Source organism: Mytilus galloprovincialis, chromosome 8, assembly GCF_965363235.1.
Source record: "Mytilus galloprovincialis chromosome 8, xbMytGall1.hap1.1, whole genome shotgun sequence".
NCBI lineage: Eukaryota > Metazoa > Mollusca > Bivalvia > Mytilida > Mytilidae > Mytilus > Mytilus galloprovincialis.
The window spans coordinates 9,895,483-9,918,615 of record NC_134845.1 but is presented as its reverse complement, the minus strand read 5'-3'; the positions used below and the strand labels follow the sequence as shown (position 1 = coordinate 9,918,615).

Sequence of the window (23,133 nt, the reverse complement as noted above, 5' to 3'; positions counted from 1 at the left end):
ATATAACTCCCAATAGTGATACGATATTCCCGTGCTTGCATTTCCTATCATAATTTTCTTGATAGAGCTAGGGCTGCTGCTCACAAGGAAGCTATTAAACCAAGAGTTCCAAATGGTGAAGTTGAAATCATCACTTCGTAAATTTTACGGACGCCATCACGATTTGGTTGACCGTTATGGAATAACCGTTTCACAAATGATATCGGATATGTTTCTTACGTCGTAACTACAATCTCCTTCCCTTTCATGAATGTGACCAGAATATTTACCGGATTTGTAATCACATAAGCAACACGACGGCCGCCATATATGTGGAGCAGGATCTGCTAAACCTTCCCAGTGGCCGAATCAGAAGTTTTCATAAGAGGGGTCCTCTGACTGCCTAAGAGGGGCACGCTCCAGTTATGCTTCAGCGATTCCCTATATAATCAACCATATTTTTCCCACAAAAGGGGGGCCCGGGCCACCTGGAAAACCCTCTAAATCCGCCTCTGCTTCCGGAGCACCTGAGATCACCCCTAGTTTTTGGCGGGGTTCGTATTGTTTATTCTTCAGTTTTCTATGCTGTGTCATGTGTACTATTGTTTATCTGTTTGTCTTTTTCATTTTTAGCCATGGCGTTTAATTGTCAGTTTATTTTCGATTTACGAGTTCGACTGTCCCTCTGGTATCTTTCACAGGTGCTTGAGGACAGGATCCTGTATGAGCCCCAAATAGTCCCTCCCCTTTTTTTTATATATTTTTTTTAATCATAAATCTCCGATTTTTCTATATATATCCCTTATTTGTACTTATGTGTACCATATGTAGTCGCACTATCTGGGCATGAATAAATAGTAGACTGTATAGGGTTCTGGATAGTTTTATTATTCAATGAAGCATCAAAAGAAACCCTGTAATATAATATTACATTTAATAACAATGTATATAAATCAATTCTTTTAAAACATGTATTATATCAATCTGATAAATTTACGTAATATGTACATGTGTACTCAAAATAATTAACCAATTTACTGTAAAATACGTCACAGTTCATGAAATTACCAAAATGTGCAATTAACCTTATCTAGTCAAAATATAACTTTCTGTGACATCCGAAACAGAATTTAACTTGTCAGAAAAGCAAAATAGAAACATAGTTTCTCATTTAACAAAGCATTATAATATACGAATTAGCCGTTAAAACTATAAACAAACAGTCTAAGCAAAATAAGCATTAATTAAGCCATTACCAAAAAGCAGTTAACTAATAAAGCTAAGCTAAGCTAAACAAAGCAAAATAACTAAGCTAATAAAATAATAAGCAACTACAAATGAACACTCATTCTTACCTCGTATGAGGTACAAAGGTTATGCCTCTACGTATATCTACATCATATGCAGAACTCTGTCAAATACCTGTATAACAAATACTAAATTATAGTTACTATGCACAGACTTATAAAGTACTTAAAATCTATCTATCGGAGACAAAAATATTATAAAGACTCTGAAAAGTATTTATCAAGTTAACATTTTACTCATTTACTCTCGGACTCATTCTGCTCAAATATTCGGCATTCAATACATTTATATTTACTCTATTTATTTCCAGGCTTAAAGATATAAGTAAGCAAACTGACCTGAAACAATCGTGGAATTCCTCCAATACAAATAGTACAAAATATGAAACAGCAAATAAAGTATAAGAAACGTCTGTTCGGTTTGAACATCAATCCACAATTAAATATATACTGAATAGAAATAAACCGCCAAAAGATATATAACCAATGAAATAGCAGAAAGTGTGCGGTCAAATCAAGCGTAAAACACTGACCATCAGAATAGTAGAAGTGAGTAACAATCAAGGCCGAACTAGTCAATCGTCAAAGTCCGTGAATATAAAAATACGAATAGCACCACTCATAATTAATTACAATCCGTAATTAATCTATTTGAAAACGAAAACACAAATATGAATTAGGAATTAAACCATCTTTATTAAAAGCAAATTCAAATCGGAAATAAAATATACATTACAAAATCATAACGGTATTTATTAAATCGTGAATAAATACACGCTAGCACATACTCCTCCCTGATCTGAAATGACGTCCCGTCATTTGCTCTGTGGAGTTTTCACAATAGCTAAAATCGTCTTTGCTGCTTCTGTTTGTAGATCTCCAAATAAGTTGGTTCCTGCTAATGACGTAATACACTGGATCCTCTGGTACCAATCCTTTTCTGTTACCAAACTAGCTGAATGCGATGTATCATAGTTACCTGACCGCATCCAAGCTGGTTTTCTTCTTTCCCTGGTAGACCGTCTAATAGTCTGAGAAGATGACGACGAACTGTCTTCAGGTGGATTCTCCTGCTGTTCTATGTCATTTCCACTATCTAAAGCGCTTCTCTGTTCTTCTTCCGAATCTGTCTCATCAACTGTCGTAACTGAATCAGCCTGAGAAAGGGCGTCCCCATCAGATCCTGAAGCTTCTGTCTCTAATACCTCATTTTGCTCTCCTTGCTGCGATGTTAAATCTGTAACGGATGGGTTACTGTCATCATCAGCCTCTGAATGTATAATGACCAATTCAACTGACTCCTCATCAGAAGATTCATTCTGTCTGTAGTCCTGAATTGGTACTGGTCTATCGGGTATCATTGTAGGTGGTACTTTTGTTGGCTTTCTTTTTCTTAGTGTCTGTACTGGTTTGTTCTCTTCATTATGCTCATGTGTTTCCGTGATGAATCCTACAGGTAGTAAATGGTTCCTGTGCAAATTTCGCTTCTTTCCACCACTATGTTCTTTTTGCACTGTATAAACTGGAATGTCTTTATTTGGTTGATCAAGAACACGGTAAGAATCCTTTTCCCATTTGTCAGATAGCTTATGTCGTCCTTCAAATGCGTTGATTCGTACCAGTACTCTGTCTCCCTTCTGTATAGTTGCACCACGTACCTTAGTATCATAACCTCCTTTCTGTTTCAACTGAGATTTCTTCGACATTTCTGCTGCAGCCTTGTGTGCATACTCTAGTCTATCTTTGAGGTTGTTGATATAGTCTTGACTCTTTGCTTCCTTCCTTAAACCAAAAGCAATATCTACTGGTAATCTCGGATTTCTCCCAAACATCAAAAAATATGGTGAATAGCCTGTTGAATCGTGTCTGGTACTGTTGTAGCAATATACCAATGGTCCAACATAAGCCTTCCAGTCTCTCTTCTGTTCAACCTCCAGGGTTCCAAGCATACTCATTAATGTCCGGTTAAACCTCTCGCATTGTCCATTTCCTTGTGGGTGATAACTGGTGGTGCGGGATTTTACCATTCCTGTTAACGTACAGAGTTCCTTAATAAGCTTAGACTCAAATTGTGCTCCCTGGTCTGAGTGAAGTCTTTCGGGAAGTCCATAGTGAACAATGTAGTGGTTATACAGTGCTTCAGCTGTTGTTCTTGCTGTCATATTCCTTGTTGGTATAGCTTGTGCAAACCTGGTGAAATGGTCTGTAATTACTAAGACATACTGTTGTCCTCCCTTCGATGGTTCCAGGGTTAGATAATCCACGCATACAAGCTGTAACGGTGCCGTGGTCTGAATACTTACCAGAGGTGCTCTGTGATTAGGGATGGTTTTCCTCCGTAAACATCTGCCACAGTGTGAAAGCCATTCCTCTACATCTTTCGCCATACCTGGCCAATAAAAGCGGTCCCTGAGTAGTGATAAAGTCCTATCTTTTCCCTGGTGTCCTATATTATTGTGGTATGCCTGTAAAATGGTGGTGATAAGTTGTGATGGTAATACAAGTTGTTTCTTCACTTCATCTTCAGTATTAACTACTCTGTATAGAATATCATCAATAATCTGTAGGTGGTTAAATTGTCTCTTCAATATGGGTTCTCCTTTATCAGGTTTCTGCTGTTTTTCTACCATCTCTATCCAACGTGTTATCATCTTGTCCTGTTGTTGGGCTTTCTTCCAATCTATGATGTCAGTGGTTGATGGCCCATCTAACACATTGTTCTCTTCGTCCTGAACTAAGCTGGGGTTAATGGCTAAACATTCTGCAAAAGGTGTTGGTACAACTGCATCACAGATGGCACGTACGGAATCAATGTTGATGTCTGATCGATCTTCAGAAACTGGTAGCCGGCTGAGTCCATCTGCATCTGCGTTTGTTCTTCCAGGGCGGTACTTGATGTTGAAGTGATAGCTGGCTAAGTCTGCTAACCATCGGTGACCTGTAGCATCCAGTTTTGCTGTTGTCAGAACATATGTGAGTGGATTGTTATCTGTCCATACCGTAAATTGTTGTCCAAACAGGTAATCTTTAAACTTATCTGTAATAGCCCACTTCAATGCCAAAAACTCCAATTTATGTGGCGGGTAGTTCTTTTCCGCTTTCGTCAGACCCCTGCTAGCATAGCTAATAACTCGCTTTTCACCTTTCTGTTCCTGATATAAGACTGCTCCTAATCCAATTCCCGAAGCATCCGTGTGTAACTCAAACGGTAGAGTATAATCGGCATATCCTAAAATAGGTGCTGATGTAAGTAGTCGCTTCAAGGTGGCAAAGGCTGTCTCTTGATCTGGTCCCCAGTTCCATGCTATCTGTTTCTTGGTCTTTCCTTTGCTTCCTTTCTTACCTGTTGGTGATGGCATCAAATCAGTGAGAGGTCTACTAATCTGGCTGAAATTCTTGATGAATCTTCTGTAGTAGCCTACAAACCCAAGAAATCGTCTGACATCCTCTGGCGATGTTGGTTTCGGCCAAGTAGTTACTTTGTCTGTCTTCTCTGGGTCTATCTCTTTTCCTGCCTCTGAAACTATATGACCAACAAACTTCACCCGTCTCTTAAAGAAGGAACACTTCTTTGGCGCTAGCTTTAAGTTGACTTGCCTTATTCTCTCCATCACTAGCCTGAGGTTCTCTAGATGCTCCTCATACGTCTTCCCAAAAATGATAACGTCGTCTATGAAAACACAGCATATCCTCAGATTGTAGTCGGCTAAGCAGTCCTCCATCATTCTCTGGTAAGTGGCTGGACTGTTGGTTAAACCAAACGGCATCCTGTTATACTCATAAAAACCCAATGGACCGACTGTAAAGGCTGTTCTTTCTTTATGTGGCTCATAGATCTCAATCTGATGGTACCCTGATTTCATATCTACAACCGAATAGTACGTCGATCCTGCCAGACAATCCAGAAGTTCATCTATTCTTGGAAGTGCATAACTATCCTTTTTTGTAGCGTTGTTTAGCTTTCTGTAGTCTACACACAGGCGCAGGCTGGAGTCTTTCTTCCTCACTAATACCACATTGGACGCAAAAGGACTGTGTGATGGTCTAATAATTCCCATATCCAGTAACTGCCTCAAATGTGCCCGTACCTCGTCATATGCTGTTGGTGGTATGTGGCGGTATCTCTCTTTAAACGGTTTATCTTCAAGAAGGTCGATTCTATGCTGCACCGTGTCGGTGTGACCTACATCGTCATCCCTCTTGGAAAAGATGTCCATGTACGAACGGATAAGTGTACGTCCTTCCTCAAATTGTTCATCCGTGAGATTACTTTTGGTGAATTCCATCTTCTCCATAATACTTACCTTTTCATCATCTTGTGTTGTTGGTTGCGATGGTTCGATGGTAACTGGTTGGATCTCACATATTATGGCTCTAGGTGGTATACTTACAGTTCTGGTAGTTATGTTGGAAATGCGTATCTTCACCGGTCCATTCTTTCTGTGTTGGTAGCTGATTAATGTTGGTTCGATGTCTAAGTCCTCGTGATTTTTTGCAAGTAAAGACGACTGTAACATTGCTGGTGAATCATGATATGGTATTTCTTTGTCTAAGTAGCCGGTTAATGTGATGTATGAATTTGGTGGTACTGTTACAGACTTGATCTCACCACTTCTGATAATTCCAAGACGGTTGCTGTTCTTTGTAAGTTGTTTCTCTCTAAGTATGATGCATCTTAACGCTAGGTACCATGGTGTAGTCAAGCTGCTTTCCTGTAAAAATCTAGCTCCTATACTTACCTTAAGTGTATCTATGATGGTTGAAAGCATGTTTGTTCCTAGTAGCAGCGGTACCTGTTTGTTGTATCTACTGTCTGGTATAACTAGGAGTATACATGGGTATTCCTGATGGTGACCTGGTATCTGTATGGAAGTTTCAGTATAGCCAAGGTATGGTAACTGTTGCCCATCTGCACACTCTATATCTAGCAAGGTTGTTATGTCCATTAATGGTGTCTGTATATACTGGTTAAAGAAAGATTGGCTGACTGTTGACACTGTTGAGCCGGTATCTAATAAGGCTGATGTTTCCATACCATTTGTGTTCATCTGTACTTCTGTTGGCTGACCAAAGAGTCCTGGTGGTGTCTTTACCCGACTGACTTTGGGAACCTTGCTGTTCTCTAAACCTATGGACGTTCCCCCTGCATAGGCTTGTTGGAGTTTAAATGTTGCTGACTATGATCCATTCTAACTTTGCATCCTATCTTCAGATGTCCTGTCTGTCCACATCTCCAGCATTGGTAATCTCTATCTGGATTATCTCTTCCTCCTCTATAGTTGTTCTGTCCTCTACCTCTATTTTGATTTCCTCCTCTACCTCTATATCCTCCTCTATTTTGTTGTTGTTGTCCAAACTGTGGTTGCTGTTGCCATGGTGATGACTGATTGGGCTGCTGCCATTGTCTCGACTGATTTGGTGGTTGAAATTGTGGGGGTTGTGTATGTTGTTCCTGATGGTTCCATGGTGCTTGCTCCCATCTTTTATCATTACAATCCAGTCTGGTATGTATCTGATTAATCAAACCTTTGATCTCCTGTAGACCTTCGTCTTCAGGTTGGGTTGTTATAGCCTTGTTTATGTGTGTCTTGGTCTCTGCTGGTAGTGTTTCACTTCTGCTGCTATGATCACTCTCTATTTGCCTTAAAGCTACACGTAGTCCATCAAAATCACCAATGGTATCATATTTATGTCCTGAAATATCCTTCAAGTGTGGTTTTAATCCTGTCCAAATCATTGCATGAAGCATGTTATCAACATCTTTTCTCTGTACAAGTCCTCTATCAACTGCTTTTCCAATAATTCCTTCCAGTCTACAACTCCAGGCTGTTACACTTTCTGTTGGTCGTTGTCTTGAACCATAAAACTCAGCTAAAAGCTCTTCTTTCTTGTCCACACTTCCATATATGCTATCAAGTTTCTGGATTATAACTTTTACAGTTGCGTTGAGTTCCAACCTCATAGCTACAAGTCCTGCTTCCCCTCTTAATGATCTTCTTACTGCATTCAATATAGCATCTTGCTCATAATTCTGCTTAAGTAAACACTGGACTTCATGTCTCCATAATTCATAGGTAGTGTCGCCTGCCTTTGGTTCTGTTCCTGAAAACCAGGTTATCTTTGGTGGATGGTTCATCATCATCTTGGTCACATTAACTGGTTTAGGTGGTGCTACAAGTGAATGTGGTTGTAAATTAGGAGCTGGTTCTGGTTTCTGTTCCTTGAGTGCTCCCTGTGACATCAGATATTCCATCATCCAATTCTTTAAGTCCTCAGGGGTATCAGCTTTAGGTTTAGCTCCCATCTTTTCAAACATCTCAAAAGTCTTCATCATCTCAGCTGTAGGCGTCTTTGGACTTTTTGGCTGTGCAGTAATAATTTCTTCTTCCTTGAAATTAGTAGCCATGTTGAAAAGAAATTCCAGTGTGAAAATCCAGAACAAAATCAAAATCTAGTCGGCAATACGGAAAACTGTATATATAAAAAAATATGCGCGTACAAAATATCCGAGTATAGCTGTAACGGTCGAATAATCAGCGTATAATAAGCCAATCGAAAAGTATGACAACTACGGATAAAATATATCTATATCGAATATACTACATGTACTATAACGCACTGTATAAACTATAATATGCTCAAGTCAAAGTCTAAACTGTCCACTCAATACCAATGATCAGTCTGGGATAGAAATACTCTAAGTATAGACCAGGTAGTAATAAAGATCACTAGCACTACCCTAAAAGTAACTGTATAGCTGGCAGAAACAAGTCTCAAAGATGGTAACTGATAGTACAAACAACAAACTAAGATCTCACTCAAGTGTAAGTGTACAAGTGTTAGTAAGTATGTGCAGAGATATGGATGGGTTCACATGCAAAGGTATAAGGAATGGTATCACCTATATAACATGCACTATAACTCTATCATACACCAAGATTCACACTAAGTTTATCAATATCAAACTTATTTATCACCTATGTCAGTAATCAAAAAAAAATAATATACCAAAAAAAAAAAAATTCTAAGTCTGTGCTGAAAATTCTATGTAAAAAAAAAAAAAAATCAACAATACAACACAAACTAGACAGCTAAGTCAATATTAGTACTAATCACAATGTCTAATAATTCTTATGTACATGTAACTAACATCACATCTCAACCGCATAATCATATAAATGTTGCGCAAAGTTGCAACCTATGTGGTATAGTATAAATGAAAAAAAAAATTCAATCACACAAATGTAATGCGTGTATGCTATGTTCAAGTGTAATTGTGTATGCAAAGTCTCTATGTGTAAAGGCTTTAACTCACAAAACTGTATGCGTGTATGCACTATAGGAGGTTTTATCGATGACGTCATCTCGGTTCTATTTTTAAATCCGGGGAAGCCTGGCCGTCAAACGGCCAGTTCCGTTCGGCGCCATGTGACTGAAACGGAAGTCAGCTGTCGTCTGTTTACCAACACACCATGGGTAAAGTGTGCATAGTTTTAGGTTGCCGAAATCGCGATAGCCACAAAGAACCGGGAATCAAATTCCACCGGATTCCAAAAGACGAAGGAAGAAAGGAGCTTTGGATAAGAGCTATAAACCGGAGAGATCCTGTAACAGGGAAAGTCTGGATATCTGGTGACGAGGGAGCCAGAGTTTGCAGCGTACATTTCATTGATGGTAAAAATTAAAAGCAATGCTTTATTTAAACCCTTTAAAACCTTAAAAATTTCTCCCAGTGCTTGTTGTATACCTTTTTACTTCTAAAATTCAATGCCAAATCAAAGAATCCTGTATTTTTCTGACGGGCACTTGCCACTTGTCTCAAATATTTGCAAATTTATGACTTAGCCAGTGCAAGCAAGTATGGGTAACTATTTATTGAAAATTTTTATCTGTGCATGGCCTTTTTTTTCACTCCATATAAATCTCATGGACCTGTATACTAGTGTAGACTGCACACGGACTGCCATAATTTGTACTCCGTCTCCAGTTGTGGATCATTGTATTTTGTTATTGGCATGAGGTCTTGACCGACTTGAGGACAAGGCTATGTATGGTTTGTATTTTAATATTTTCTATCATAGGCATGATATGGTGTATGGTTTCATGTTTTATAAATGAACCTGCCCCCACACTGATCATTTTCTTTCTTGATTCTTCCTTTTTGGCCTGGGGTCTATACATGGGAAGGGGGGGGAATGTACATTTTCTAGGGGAAGTGCTGCCCAAATTTTTTTCATGTTTGGACTTAGATGTACATTTTCTAGGGGAAGTGCTGCCCAAATTTTTTTCATGTTTGGACTTAGATGTACATTTTCTAGGGGAAGTGCTGCCCAAATTTTTTTCATGTTTGGACTTAGATGTACATTTTCTTGGGGAAGTGCTGCCCAAATTTTTTTCATGTTTGGACTTAGATGTACATTTTCTAGGGGAAGCGCTGCCCAATTTTTTTTCATGTTTGGACTTAGAATTTGTTCACATGTCAAGTAGTTTAAAATATCTTCCTGTTAATAAGAAAATTGTAAAATGCCATTTTGCTTCTATAACTTTGGAACAGTCTCATTTCTGGGGTAGTTTCAGCGCCGTCACTTGATGATAAAGCTGAACCTATAAATTCATAGAATATGGGGGAGGGGGGTCTGTATGCACTCTGTACAATGACAAAATAGTAAGAATTCACAGATAAAGTACTATGGAAGTGCATAATATGTGTAACAATAATATTTGGTATGGTTTTAATTTTAATTGCAGATAGTATTTTTTTATGTCTGCTTTTTTGGGACGATAACTGTCATTAAAATTGATTAGCATAAGGTTCTAATAATGTATAATCCATCAAATTCAAGACTGTTATCTTCAAAATTGACATTTTTCCATGTTATTTACAAATTCTTTCTGTCTTTATAGACTGCAATAATTGAAAACAGGAATTAGGGGCCAAAAAAGGGCCCAAATAAGCATTTTTCTTGGTTTTCTCAAAATAACTTTAGTATAAGTTAATATATATGAAATTTTAACACAAGGTTTATGAACACAAAAGGAAAGTTGGGAATTTGATATTTTTTGGTCATATATTCAATTATTGGTATGACGTTGCCTCCGAAGACTTTTGTTTTTCCCACTCTAACTTAAGTATAGGTATATAGAAATCTATACTTGCCCCAACTGTTCAGGGTTCGTCCTCTGTTGTGGTATAAATCTGCGCCCTGTGGAGCATCTGGTTATTCTTGTGTTGTCTTTTTATTGTACAGACACAGTCCAGTACTTCTTTCTCTTATTCTGTTACAGCTAATTTCCTAATGCATGTAAAGCAAAACTTTGATTGCCTAGGCTTGCTTGCTTTGTTTGTATATTTTTTTTATACAAGCTTTGTAAACATGATTAAAATCTTTAAACATTGTATATAGGTATAGTTAAAACTGTATGTATAATATTTGATTTTAATTGGGTGTTATTCAACGATTGTACAATATAAAAACAAAGCAAGCAAGCTAACTCAAGTATTGCTCTACACGCTTTAGGAATTTAGTAAATTCATGGGTTAATTTGAATTATACATCATGTATAACCAAAAGGTCAACTACAAATTTTTATGGTATGTTGGTTATTTGTTAATTTTAAACTTTTGTACTCTAGTCTTTGTCTCAAACACTACATATTTCAGCATTCTTTCAGCTATAATTATCTCTGTATCAGGAATCATAATAAATTATGAAGTTAACCCTTTATCTTGATGAATTATTGACACTAATTATGATTTATTTCCATTATATAATTTAAGGAAAATGTGATGATCCAAAAAGTCCTGATTATGTACCTTCTGTGAAAATGGGATATGGTACTTATGGTGATAATGAAGTTTCAGCTTCTAAAAGTGTTGACAGGTATGATAAAAACAATTGACAAAGTTACACGGGTGTTCAATTGTCCGATTAAAAGAAATTATCGGGTCCATAAAATTCATATTATGTGACCAAATAATATCTGTATTAGGACAGTTGAACATTACATGTGATGATGTGTAACAAATTTATCCTGATTTTATTGTTATATCACAAATTGTTATATTCAAATTCAATTGTTAGGACAATATCAACCAAATAAAATTAGATGTTTAATGAAAAAAATTGAAACTATGAGGATTATAAAGCAACTGACTATTAGGTCAATGTTTTTCTCCATTGTTGAAGCATATGATAAAAAGATCATAACATGTAATCTTTCATATTGCATGTATTATCCCCCTTGGTCAATATCAGATAGGCTGATATTAAACCTAGGGCTGATAATACATGCCATTTAAAAGATGCCATGTATTAATCTGTTATTCTATCTTCTTTATCTTTGTAATAATATATTCCAATTCACAGTTTTCATTTTACATACCATTATATATGTAGTTTATAGTTTTTTGTTATCATTTTATTTCAGATATAACAAATAGATTTGGGGAGATGTGGTGAGGGTGCCAATGAGACATTACTCCCTATCAAAGTCACACTTTATAAAAGTAAACCATTATTCTGATAACAGATCATTGAATAATTTCATTGACAGTTATTTGAAAATATTAATCAATAATTAAATATAAAATACATCTATGACATACTTATTGCAAATACTTGGAAAAATTAATTCATTCATGGAGAAGCAGTTCACTAAGTACTAAATTTTTTGTTGAAGTTACTTATTTGAAATTAGAAAGAAATACTTAAAATTTGTATCCAAAGTCATTCTCTTTTTAGTTTATTGAAACATTATACTATTCTGTAACAGGTATAAGAGAGCTGTAAAAAGGACTGCTGATCAAAAGGAGAGGGAATGCAGATTGCAATTGGACTTTTTGATGACACCTGATGGCAAAGAAAATGATCATCTGCCTTTACAAGACTTAGACTGCAATGTTGAGTTGGAAGACAAAAATGGTACTATTCTTATGTGTTCAAAGAGTTGATTATCAATTTAGACTTGTTGCCATCAGTTTTCTATTTATTAGCACTTAATTTAAATGATGCATACTAAGTGCATATTAAAAAAATTGTATATACATACCGCGTTTCATTAAATTCATTTTCGAATAGTGCAGTAGTATATTTGATGTATGGAATGATTGTAAGGTGTACATAAAATTAAGAATGGAAATGGGGAATGTGTCAAAGAGACAACAACCAGACCATAGAAAAAACAACACCAGAAGGTAACCAACAGGTCTTCAATGTAGCGAGAAATTTCCGCACCCAGAGGCGTCCCTCAGCTGGACACCAAACAAAAGGAAAAGATAACCTTAGCTGTATTTGGCACAACTTTTTGGAATTTTGGATCCTCAATGCTCTTCAACTTCGTACTTGTTTGGCTTTATAAATATTTTGATATGAGCGTCACTGATGAGTCTTATGTAGACAAAACGCGCGTCTGGCGTACTAAATTATAATCCTGGTACCTTTGATAACTACTTGACCTCATTTTAATTGTTAAGTGGTTTAAGTTAATTTTTGAGTTTTGGTCAATTTATCTAATATTATGTACAATAGGTTAACTATGTAAAGCTTTATATTTATGACTATCAATCATTTCAATTTTGAGTAAAAGTCATTTGCCCTTATGTAATTTAAGACAAGTTTCAAATATCTATGTAAAAGAAAGATGTGTATTTTTGGTTCATTTATATTTCTTTTCATTTCAGGTACAGGAGAATTTGAAAATTACAGAACACTATTTGAAAATGCTATAAGCGAAAACAGAATACTTATAGATAGACTGCAACAGCTTCACTTTGAAAATAATGTTATGAAAAATAAACCCCCTTATATAAGGGCTACAAGTCTATCTTTGGAGAAGACTGAAGAGACAACAAAATTTTACACTGGATTGCCGTCTTATTCATGTTTTATGTGGTTGGTGAACTTTGTAACGTGTATTATACCTTCTTCTAATATTTTGAGCTCTGCAGATATACTTCTTTTGGTTTTAATGAAATTACGTTTAAATTCCCCCCATACTGATATTTCGTTTCGTTTTGGAGTTTCCCTTAGTTTGGTTACCAATTTAATTGACAGTGTCATCCCTCAATTAGCGCACAAATTAAAGTGGTTGATTCATTGGCCAAATAAAGATGACATTTTACGCTCTCGACCAGACTGCTTTAAGGAGGCCTTTCCAAGATGTGTTTCAGTTATAGATTGCACAGAAGTTTATATAGAGACTCCATCAAATTTTGCTGCTAGATCATGTACTTACAGTAACTATAAGCACCACAATACAATTAAATTTTTAGTCAGTATTGTTCCGTGTGGTAGTATTTCTTTTGTTTCACGTGCATTTGGGGGGCGGACTTCAGATAAGATAATTTCACTTAAATCAGGATATCTTGACTTTATAAACCATGGAGATGTCGTACTAGCAGACCGTGGTTTTCTTATTAGAGATGAATTGGCATCAAGGGGGGCGGAATTAATCATACCATCGTTTGTTAAGGGGAAAGACCAGCTTAGTGCCTTTGAAGTGGAAAGAAGCCGAAATATAGCTCATGTACGAATTCATGTAGAAAGAGAAATGGAGCGACTGAAAAATTTCCGTATTTTGTCTGGAAAGATGTCAATGAATATGGTGCCACATTCTGACAGTATTATGACAATTTGCTCTGCTATAATAAATATGCACCCTAATATTGTTCAATAACTGATTACCATATTTTTCTTTAAGGGTGTACTTAGGTGAAATTGAATAAATAAGGATATTTAAAATTGTACTAAATGCTGGAAGAGTATTAGTAAAGGATCAAAATTAGCTAAAGATATTGTTAGGTCATGCAGCTCCTTTTCGAGATATTTGTTGTATAAAATATGGCGAAAAAGGCTAACTCAGACTTTTATTTTTATATTTTAACTTAATATATTTTCATTGGTATTATTTGGGTCTCGATTTAAAAGAAAGAAACTAAAAAATCTGCTTAAACTTTGGCAAATAGCCCTTAAGCTAATTGGTATAAATAAAGGATAAATTGGTGTTATTGGGTGAAATATTTCACCTTTTATCATATGGAAAAAGAATCCAAACATCTGACACAAATTCCAAAACTTTACCTAAGTACATCCTTATTTAAAGGTAAGGCCATTGAATATTAAATCTTTTTAAGTGACAGATGAAATTGGAAAATTTAAAATTCAGCTTTAAAAACAATATTTTGGAATCTTTCAGCTTTTGGTGAAACAAATTCATTATGGTTACAAAACATAATTTGCAGAACAGGATGCAACCCTCTGGCGCACTGTGAAAAGTCGTAAGGTTGTAAGTCACTGGCGTAGATGGAATAAGCTCGTAAACTTGACCTGCTGCAAATTAAATCTTGCTTGTCTAATGTGTATTGTTATAAATTATTATTCATCTGTCATTTGATAAGGTACATCATATATGTTTTATGTTTATTTCATGTTTAAAATAATATTTGCCCAAACCTCAAGTCATTCATGGTTTATTGACTTGGTTGGAATTTATATGGTATATTTGGGGTAGAAATTAATTGAGCTGAAGCAGTCATGTTCTGTCAGCAATTACTAGATAGCTTAATAATAACTAAAAGTATTTTTTAAATTCAAGAAATCTTTATTTTTATGAGAATTTTATGCAATTTTTAACCCAAAATATCTCAACAGAGAACAGAAATAAATATTGATTTATTTCCAAATGTATTATTTACATAGTCCATCATAAAATTCAATATCTTTTTGGCCTGAAATATCATCAATAATGAAATAAGAAAATATTTCCATAAATCTTTGAATTTTGTTAATATCTTTGCTTTTTTACATGTACCTTAAATATCAATCTTAAATGTATAAATTCCCTAAATATGTGATTTTTGAGGATTTTTTGCCTTTTTAACAATAAAAATGCAGAATTAGTGATATATTGAATTTTGAAATTTGTTTTCAAATAGAAGACATGCAGATGGTAAATAAATCAATGATGAAAATATTTTTTTGGGACAGGTCCATCTTTGGTACTTAGTGAACCTACAGTAGTCCATTCTTTTGAAAATAAAATGTAAATTTTATTCATTTTTAATGGGTAAATGAAACAAAGAATCCTCAACTGCAATTGTTTTAAAAAAATGTATTCAGCTATTAAAGGCATACGATACAGTTTTGAACCTGTATTTAAAGATTGATGATATTTTGCTATATAGGCTATTTTGTACCTGATTAAATCAAATATGTAATAAAAAATATACCTTCATGTGCTACTTTCTGAGTAAAATGAGAGCAAAATTTTGTATATTTGCTCAAAATTCAGATTTGTGTCCGTATTTTATTTTTCAAATGAAAGACATAACTTTTTTGTTTTAAAAGACACAAATTATTTTGTTAAATGATCTTTAATTTTTAAGTATCATTAAAAAATAAAAAAGCGCTATTTCCAGTTTTAAAATATTTTGGTCACATAATCTCCTTGCAAAATGAAAAAAATTGCTGTTTTAAAAAATTGGGGTCCATGCACTCGTTTTCAAATTAAATCAGTTTGAATGATAAAAATCAGTCGAAAAATGCATTTTTTCCCAATATGTCATAGTTTGACATCACGAAAAATAACATGTTATGTTAGCAATGTCATTACCTCCCCTGTAACTGTATCGTATGCCCTTAAGGGGTACACCAAGAATTGTCCATGCTTTAAGAATAGGTTTTGTTATAAATATATTGTAAAAATGTTTGCTGCTCACTACTTCTACAATTTATTTTTTACATTTTGGACAAAGCCACTTTCCCCTTGGTTTCCTTACAATATTAACACATTGATAATGGTACCATCCAATATCACACGAGTCTCCATCACAGAAAATCATCTTGCCATATTCTGGTTCTTCACACAAGCAATATTTCTCTTTTGTGACATCATTGACTGAAGTGTTTGCTACTTTATAATCATGTAACAATTTCCTTGTAAGTATCTCTGGGATTAATAGCTCTTTAACAAAGTAAGTGCACTTACTTATTAAAGTATTACAAAACTCAGGATCCCTGCAAATTCTAACGATAGCAAGCAAAAGAACATCATTTGGACTTGTCATAACAACAAAATCACAATATTCAGTGTCATAGACAAACATTTGAAACTGAACCTGAGTGTAATATTTGTGACTATTTTTCAAGTGTAATTGTGTGTCCAAACAAAAGGTAGGGTCTTCTTTGGCCGCATCCATTGAAGATTTGTCTTTATGCTTGTGAGGACATTTTATCTCCAGGGTTCCTTGTCCACAACAACTACATGAAATAACACCATCAGCTGAAGCACCAAGAAAATAATTTTGTTCAGATATCTTCAATCCAGATAATTTACATTGAAAATTTGAATGGTTTTTCTCCATATATTGGATGTAGGTATCTCTGGTTATTGCTTCTTTTTCCAGTCCCCATTTGATGGCCTCTTTCTTACTTAGATCATATGAGTTGTATCCTGAAATTCTCATAATCAATTTATTTGGATTTGTAGTTGGTCTTAATGTTAAAACCTCATGAGCTTTTGAAGCTGTAATTCTACCTTTTCTATGTTCAAACCATAGGGGACTTATGTTTTGTGCTTCAGTAATTTTGAAAAGATTGGCTGATTGAGAAATTGAGCAATGATAGTTCCTAAAAAGTTGATCTGATTTGTTGATTAATTCCTGTAAAGTAAGTTCTTTGTTTGTGACATCATAAAAACTTGTAAGAGGTCTAGGTAATTTTTCTTCTTTTGTGTGTTTCACCTTGACTGATGTTTCTACCGTTACTTCTTCATTCATCGGGGGAATTAAAGAAAAGAATGCAGCATTAGGACACACCTTAGAAAGAGATTCTAACACAGCTTTGTCTGGTAATGGATCTTTGCTTGATGGTATAACACATTCCAATTTCTTTTTTCTGTTACTGTTCATAAGGTGCTGTATGTCCATAATTGAGCTGACATCAACCTAAAAAACACAAGGATTACATTTTTTAGCTGACCAGGTCAAAGGCCAAGCAAATTTCAGATGGACTTTACCAAAATCTCTATAAATAATGAGCAAAATATAAACAAATTTTTGAGTTATCTTTCCCTTGTACAATATTTTGTAGACTGTTTATGCTCAATTGTATAGTAAAGACAGTAGTTATTACAGTAATCTGTTTTTGTATGCTTTATAGATTCTGTATACAAATAATTGAAGGAAACAAGTCTTGTATTTCAATTTAAATGGAGCTGCAAACTGTATTCAGAATTATCAGAGTTATCTCTCTTTGCATACTTATTTTGCACATGTATTATTGTCTTATTTATTTAGCATTTGAGTAATTTGCAAGTATTTGTGAATAATTTATGTTTTTTTATATATATTGTTTTATGTTTGGAATGAGTCATTGGCTTAATAAGCTCATGATGAGGTTGAAGTGACATGACTTATAAGGACAAATCAAGACTTTGTACAAGTATCAGCCATGTAACAGGATTGAAGCAATGTAATTGAAAATACAAAATACCATATAAAAGAAATTGTATCTGTTCTTAAAAATCAAGATTACACTAAATTTGATTATTTGAAACTTGATATAATGTTAAGTTATTACTAGACAAAAATAGCATGTAATGTTTATACATTATTTAAATGAATCAAAGTCTGTACAAAGAAATGTATTATTGCCATGAGGAGATGATTGACTGTCAATTTATCTTTAGACATTACTACTTGAATAAATCTGATTAAGGAATGTATCTAAAATAAAGTCTATGTATGTTATTTTAAGTTGTTTGGGTGGTATTTCAATGGGTTATTATATTTTCAAATTCATTGAAAATGTGAATTGAGGAAAATATTATTTTTTTTCCCTCAGATTTCAAAAATTAAAAATTAAAATTCTTCAAATATTATTTTTTTGCACAACAGCATAGTATATTACACAAAAGCAAAATTTGGAATATGAATTCTATTCCTATAAGTAATTCTTAGTTCTTTGGCTTCAGTTTTTTTTCAACTTATTACATGTATGTGTAAAATATTTAATTTCAATCCAAATTTAGACCTGTATCAAGTGCAAATATTTTGTCCATTTTTCCCCCAAATGTTACCCCCTGTGGTTGTATCAAGCTGCACTCAGGGAAGCAATTTATTAATTATTAAGATTTTCATTGTTAAAAGAACAGGTTGAAGATTCATTGAAATCTTTGAGTGAGAGAAGTAAGTGGAAATATTGTTGGTACAAAATAATGAACAGTGATGTTGAACATTACCAATTTAATAATATTTGGATATTGTGGACAATTTTTAATAATGACCATCAGAAAATAGTGTGTTCATGTTTATTTATTTACTGAAAACTGAAAAAAACAAGGTCCAACCTTAACCAATCAGTACATGTATCATCTATTATGTCATGCATGTACATTAATTGCCTTTCCACCACAGTATTGGTTCTTTAGTGTAAGCCATGGCCAATATTCCTAAAAGAAGAAGTCCAATCCTATATTATAAATTATACCTGTTTTCTAAAAACTTTGTTCCATTTACATTCCTCACTAGTAACTGATTTTTGTGTCACACCATATCTAACTCCTAACTCTATTTTAAATAGTACTGCAGCAATGTGACTGCACATTTCTCCCAATCTGAATTAAAGTAATAAAGCATTTCTAGTATTTGCCACAGTATTAAGTATACAGCAATCATCAGTCAATAGATATTGTACTACATGTATCAAATATATTTAGGAGATGTGGTATGATTGCCAATGTGAAAGCTATTAATCATAGTTCAAATACATGCATATTCAAGGTAAGGGAGAAGACTCGGGTACTTATTAAAATTTATAAACCTGCTGCATTTGTTTGCACAGGTACGGTTCTTAGTTTTTCTCTTTTGTTATATATATATCAGACTGTTCTCTTTCCAGTTTAAATGATTTAACACTAGTAATGTTTTGGACCCTTATTTAGCATAATAGCTTGCTGTTCTGAGTTGGCCAAAGTTCCGTGTCGGTTGCAGTCCTTACTTTGACTTAATGGTTTTCTTTTTCAAAATTATGACTTTTTGATGGATGGTTGTCTCATTTGCACTCAATTATTTCATTATTCAGGACGATAATAAAATGAAATGTATACCCAAAATAACCATACCCTGCTAGACATGTACAATGTGCACAATATATGTCTGCTGTATCTTTAGCTAAGCAGACCCAAGGTTGGTGTGGTTTGTCCCGAATTTTCATCGACCCTATGACATCAGCTTTCAAAAAACAGAAAGGACTTCCATTCACATCGTAAATCTGTATCTGGTCTACATGACCACTTTCAACATACCTAATGAAGTACAATAAGAAAAAACATACTTCTGAGAAATAGTTTAAAAATATAATAAGATTACAGTAGAAAAGTGCCAGACAAAATATATAGTTTTGTAAGCTTAAACTGAACTGTTTTCTTTTCCAAAATGTACTTTGGATAGCTAGGCATGAATAACTTTCTTTATCATATATATATTCATGTATTTAATTAAATGAAAATATTTTTTAATTCACTTTTCACAACTTTGGATGGATATTCCTGGTGGAGGCACAAGGCAGTTTCCTCCATTTGCACCAGCAGAAATGTTACGTGTACTCATATTTATGATCAATAAATTTGACTGAATAATGAATTAAGGAAAAAGTTCCTGTAAATGATGTCATCATTCAGATATCATGTAATATCTAACTTTTTTCTTCTAAAAAATAATGGACATTAAGTTTTTCAAAGATAACTAACATTATCAAACACTAAATTTGAAGAAATTTTCAATAAATTTAACATGTAAAAAACAGAACAATTTCATGCATTTGATTTTATATAGTATGGGTACAAGTAACATAGTGAATGTAAGCCTTGGGTGGGAATCGAACCCACGTACCAGGAACAACAATCCAAACTTTTTTAAATTAAAGACTGCATCTGATTAGCTCAACTTTTAAAAAAATGGCTTGTATTTATGCATGCCATGAGAAATGTCTAATTTTAGGTAATTAATTTAGTTTGTTGAAAAGATCCCAGTCATATTAATAATTGAAATAGGATAATAATATACATACCATGTTGTGAACAGGATCAAAATTTGGGTGGACAGAGTTCTGGTTATTCCTAAGGTCATAAACTCAACAACAAATGACAGAAATTTCTTTTCCAGTTCAGAACAATAGACATGTTATTTATTTTTCTGAATTATAAGACAAATTGATTAAAACCTTGATATTGTAACTCATCTTTTATTGAAGCAATCGGTCATCTTAAATCTACTGCATTTCAATTTTTATACTAAACATTTGACCTAGGACTAAGTTTAGCTGGAAAAATAACGAAGTTTGAAAAAAGTAGGCGAACAAATGTCAGTGTTCTAATCTGCTTAATAGGAGGGTGGCCCAACCTTCTGCCGCCAAAAGCATTGATATCCTCTTATCATGTTAATGGGACTATAACATTGATTGATTGATTGTTGGTTTATTAACATCCAGTGGCAAATGTTTCATGCATATTCAGGACAAGAACAAGTTCACAATAAATACAATAGGTAGGTTGATACGATAGATGCCATCTGGGATGATGGTCAGGGAAATTTAGACTGCCACTTGAAAATGAGGGTATCTTTGATAGGGCCAGAAATTTTGCCTTGCAATAGGCCACCTACGGACCCCTCAAGAGTTGTTGCAAGGGTTTTAAACGTGCAAAGTGCATGGCACTCTCTTTACACGAGGCATCAGATTTAACATCCCTCTTCTAAGCAGACGCGACTGCGAATTTTACTGCCGGTTTGGGAGAAGACCAAGTGACCATATTTCTATACCCCTCTCACCCTTGGGGGTTGGGACCAGGGTTCTCGCTAAGGATTTCTGAAGGCGAGTCAAGGGACTCGTCTTTTTTGGCCATGATGAGTACAACAGCAAAAAGAAAATGTTTTAATGCAATTTAATTTTACTGTACGAGCTACAATGTAGTACAACTTTCTACCATTTCACACCAGAATCATGTTTTAAAAGCTTAAATAGGCCTTACCAACAGTGAAAGGTTGTAAACAATGTCTGAATGTGTATTAAAATTCATACTGAAAATAAATAATTTAAATTTTTAAGAAATTAAACCAACATGAGAACAACTATCTAATGTGGAAGTGGACACTTTTATACAATGTATTTTATGCTCAAAAAATAGTTTTAGTGTACATATAAACATTTTAAGTAGCTAGTTTTAAGCTAAATCTACACAGATGATGCCAGACTAACTACATTTAATTTGTTAGTCTGGAAAGTTGAATGTAATGAAAAGTTTTATATTTCCACCACTGATTATTTATTCTATTCAGGGATTAAATACCCATAAATGCGAGTGAGAATCTTTCCCAATTTGTTCAACTGGTGTCCTTTTCAAATTAAATGGTTGTTCTTTCATTCTATGTCGAAACGCGGAAAAAATGAGTGACTCTACCTATAAGCTTCTAAGCTTTTATAAGCTTTCATTGCACTTTTGTTAAACATTGATGGTGTTTCGATTAAGTAGAGGTAAACTTGACCGAAGTCAAGTTCAGGCCAAATACTGGGGTCGTTCACCCATTCAGATTTAGTGATAGCATAAGGATCAGGAAGCCTATCGAGTCCTTTATTGTATGCCAATTTCTCCTGGTATCGTGTCCTAGCCTCGGCCGGTAACCCATAGGCATACGGGGATAACTTTTCTTTCTTCTGCATTGTTTATGCGTTCCCGCCCATGACAACAACAATAACAAGTATGGCGGATTTTGACGGCCAGTCATTGCGCAAGCGCGAAAAAGGGAATTCCGTAAAATCTCCTATTACCAAAAACAACTATTGGTTGTGACAAAATTAAATAAATTGCAAACTATTGTTAATTCGCAAATCAGTGGCTTGAGAATTCAATATTAAATTTTCAAACAATCAATCAATGCACGTTGTCACAATGTTTATGTTTATACAGGATGTGTATGTACTTCCGGTTGACCTTGACCTGTATTGACCCAGTCTGACCTCGAAGGGGGTGGGGGTTGTGGTCCGGTGGTCAAGTATCAATGTATAGTTAAAGTGTAAACATACATGTACATATAATCAATCAACACCAAGTGATGTTCAACATGAACCTTCAATGATTGACAAGTGTTCTAAAGTGTCTCAAACCTATGTGTAAAAATACAAATGAAAAATCGTCGAAATTTTCAAAGACAATATTTTCAAATTTCTCAATAAATTCTGAATAAATCGCTACTCAATACCATTAGTCATGTAGTCAACATACATATGAATCAATTATAAATGAAAAGTAACTTACAAATACAAGAATAAACACAAAATAGCAGGTCCTTTCTTGAACTTGTGCACAAATTTCCATGTGTTGTTTTCGTACTCGAGTACCGGAAATCGAAATGTCAACAATGGCCAAACTCGGTTTCAAATTCTAGAATACGCCGGCCGGAGCTACGGTTCACTATTTCTCTCACTTGGAATATTCCGGTCGGAGCCAACGGATCCTTTTCTGATCTTTCCTATCTAGATGTTTAGTCGTGAATCCTTCACTATCCTCCAAATAACGTGGGCGCCAAAATGTAGTCGCACTATCTGGGCATGAATAAATAGTAGACTGTATAGGGTTCTGGATAGTTTTATTATTCAATGAAGCATCAAAAGAAACCCTGTAATATAATATTACATTTAATAACAATGTATATAAATCAATTCTTTTAAAACATGTATTATATCAATCTGATAAATTTACGTAATATGTACATGTGTACTCAAAATAATTAACCAATTTACTGTAAAATACGTCACAGTTCATGAAATTACCAAAATGTGCAATTAACCTTATC

General features: G+C 34.5%; 1 protein-coding gene and 1 long non-coding RNA gene across 2 annotated transcripts; one reads left to right on the top strand and one right to left on the bottom strand.

Annotated features, from left to right (window-relative positions):
• Nucleotides 1-801: 801 nt before the first annotated feature.
• On the bottom strand, nucleotides 802-1,998 carry LOC143085037 (uncharacterized). The gene is made up of 3 exons (XR_012981230.1): nucleotides 1,626-1,998; nucleotides 1,335-1,401; nucleotides 802-893 (listed from the first exon to the last, which is right to left on the bottom strand). It is a non-coding gene; the product is annotated as an uncharacterized LOC143085037 (long non-coding RNA).
• A 6,631-nt stretch (nucleotides 1,999-8,629) lies between these two features.
• On the top strand, nucleotides 8,630-15,187 carry LOC143085036 (uncharacterized). The gene is made up of 4 exons (XM_076261175.1): nucleotides 8,630-8,960; nucleotides 11,065-11,167; nucleotides 12,060-12,208; nucleotides 12,967-15,187. Exons 1-4 carry the CDS (start codon nucleotides 8,759-8,761, stop codon nucleotides 13,959-13,961), a joined length of 1,449 nt encoding a protein of 482 aa, XP_076117290.1. The 5' UTR covers nucleotides 8,630-8,758; the 3' UTR covers nucleotides 13,962-15,187.
• Nucleotides 15,188-23,133: the final 7,946 nt, after the last annotated feature.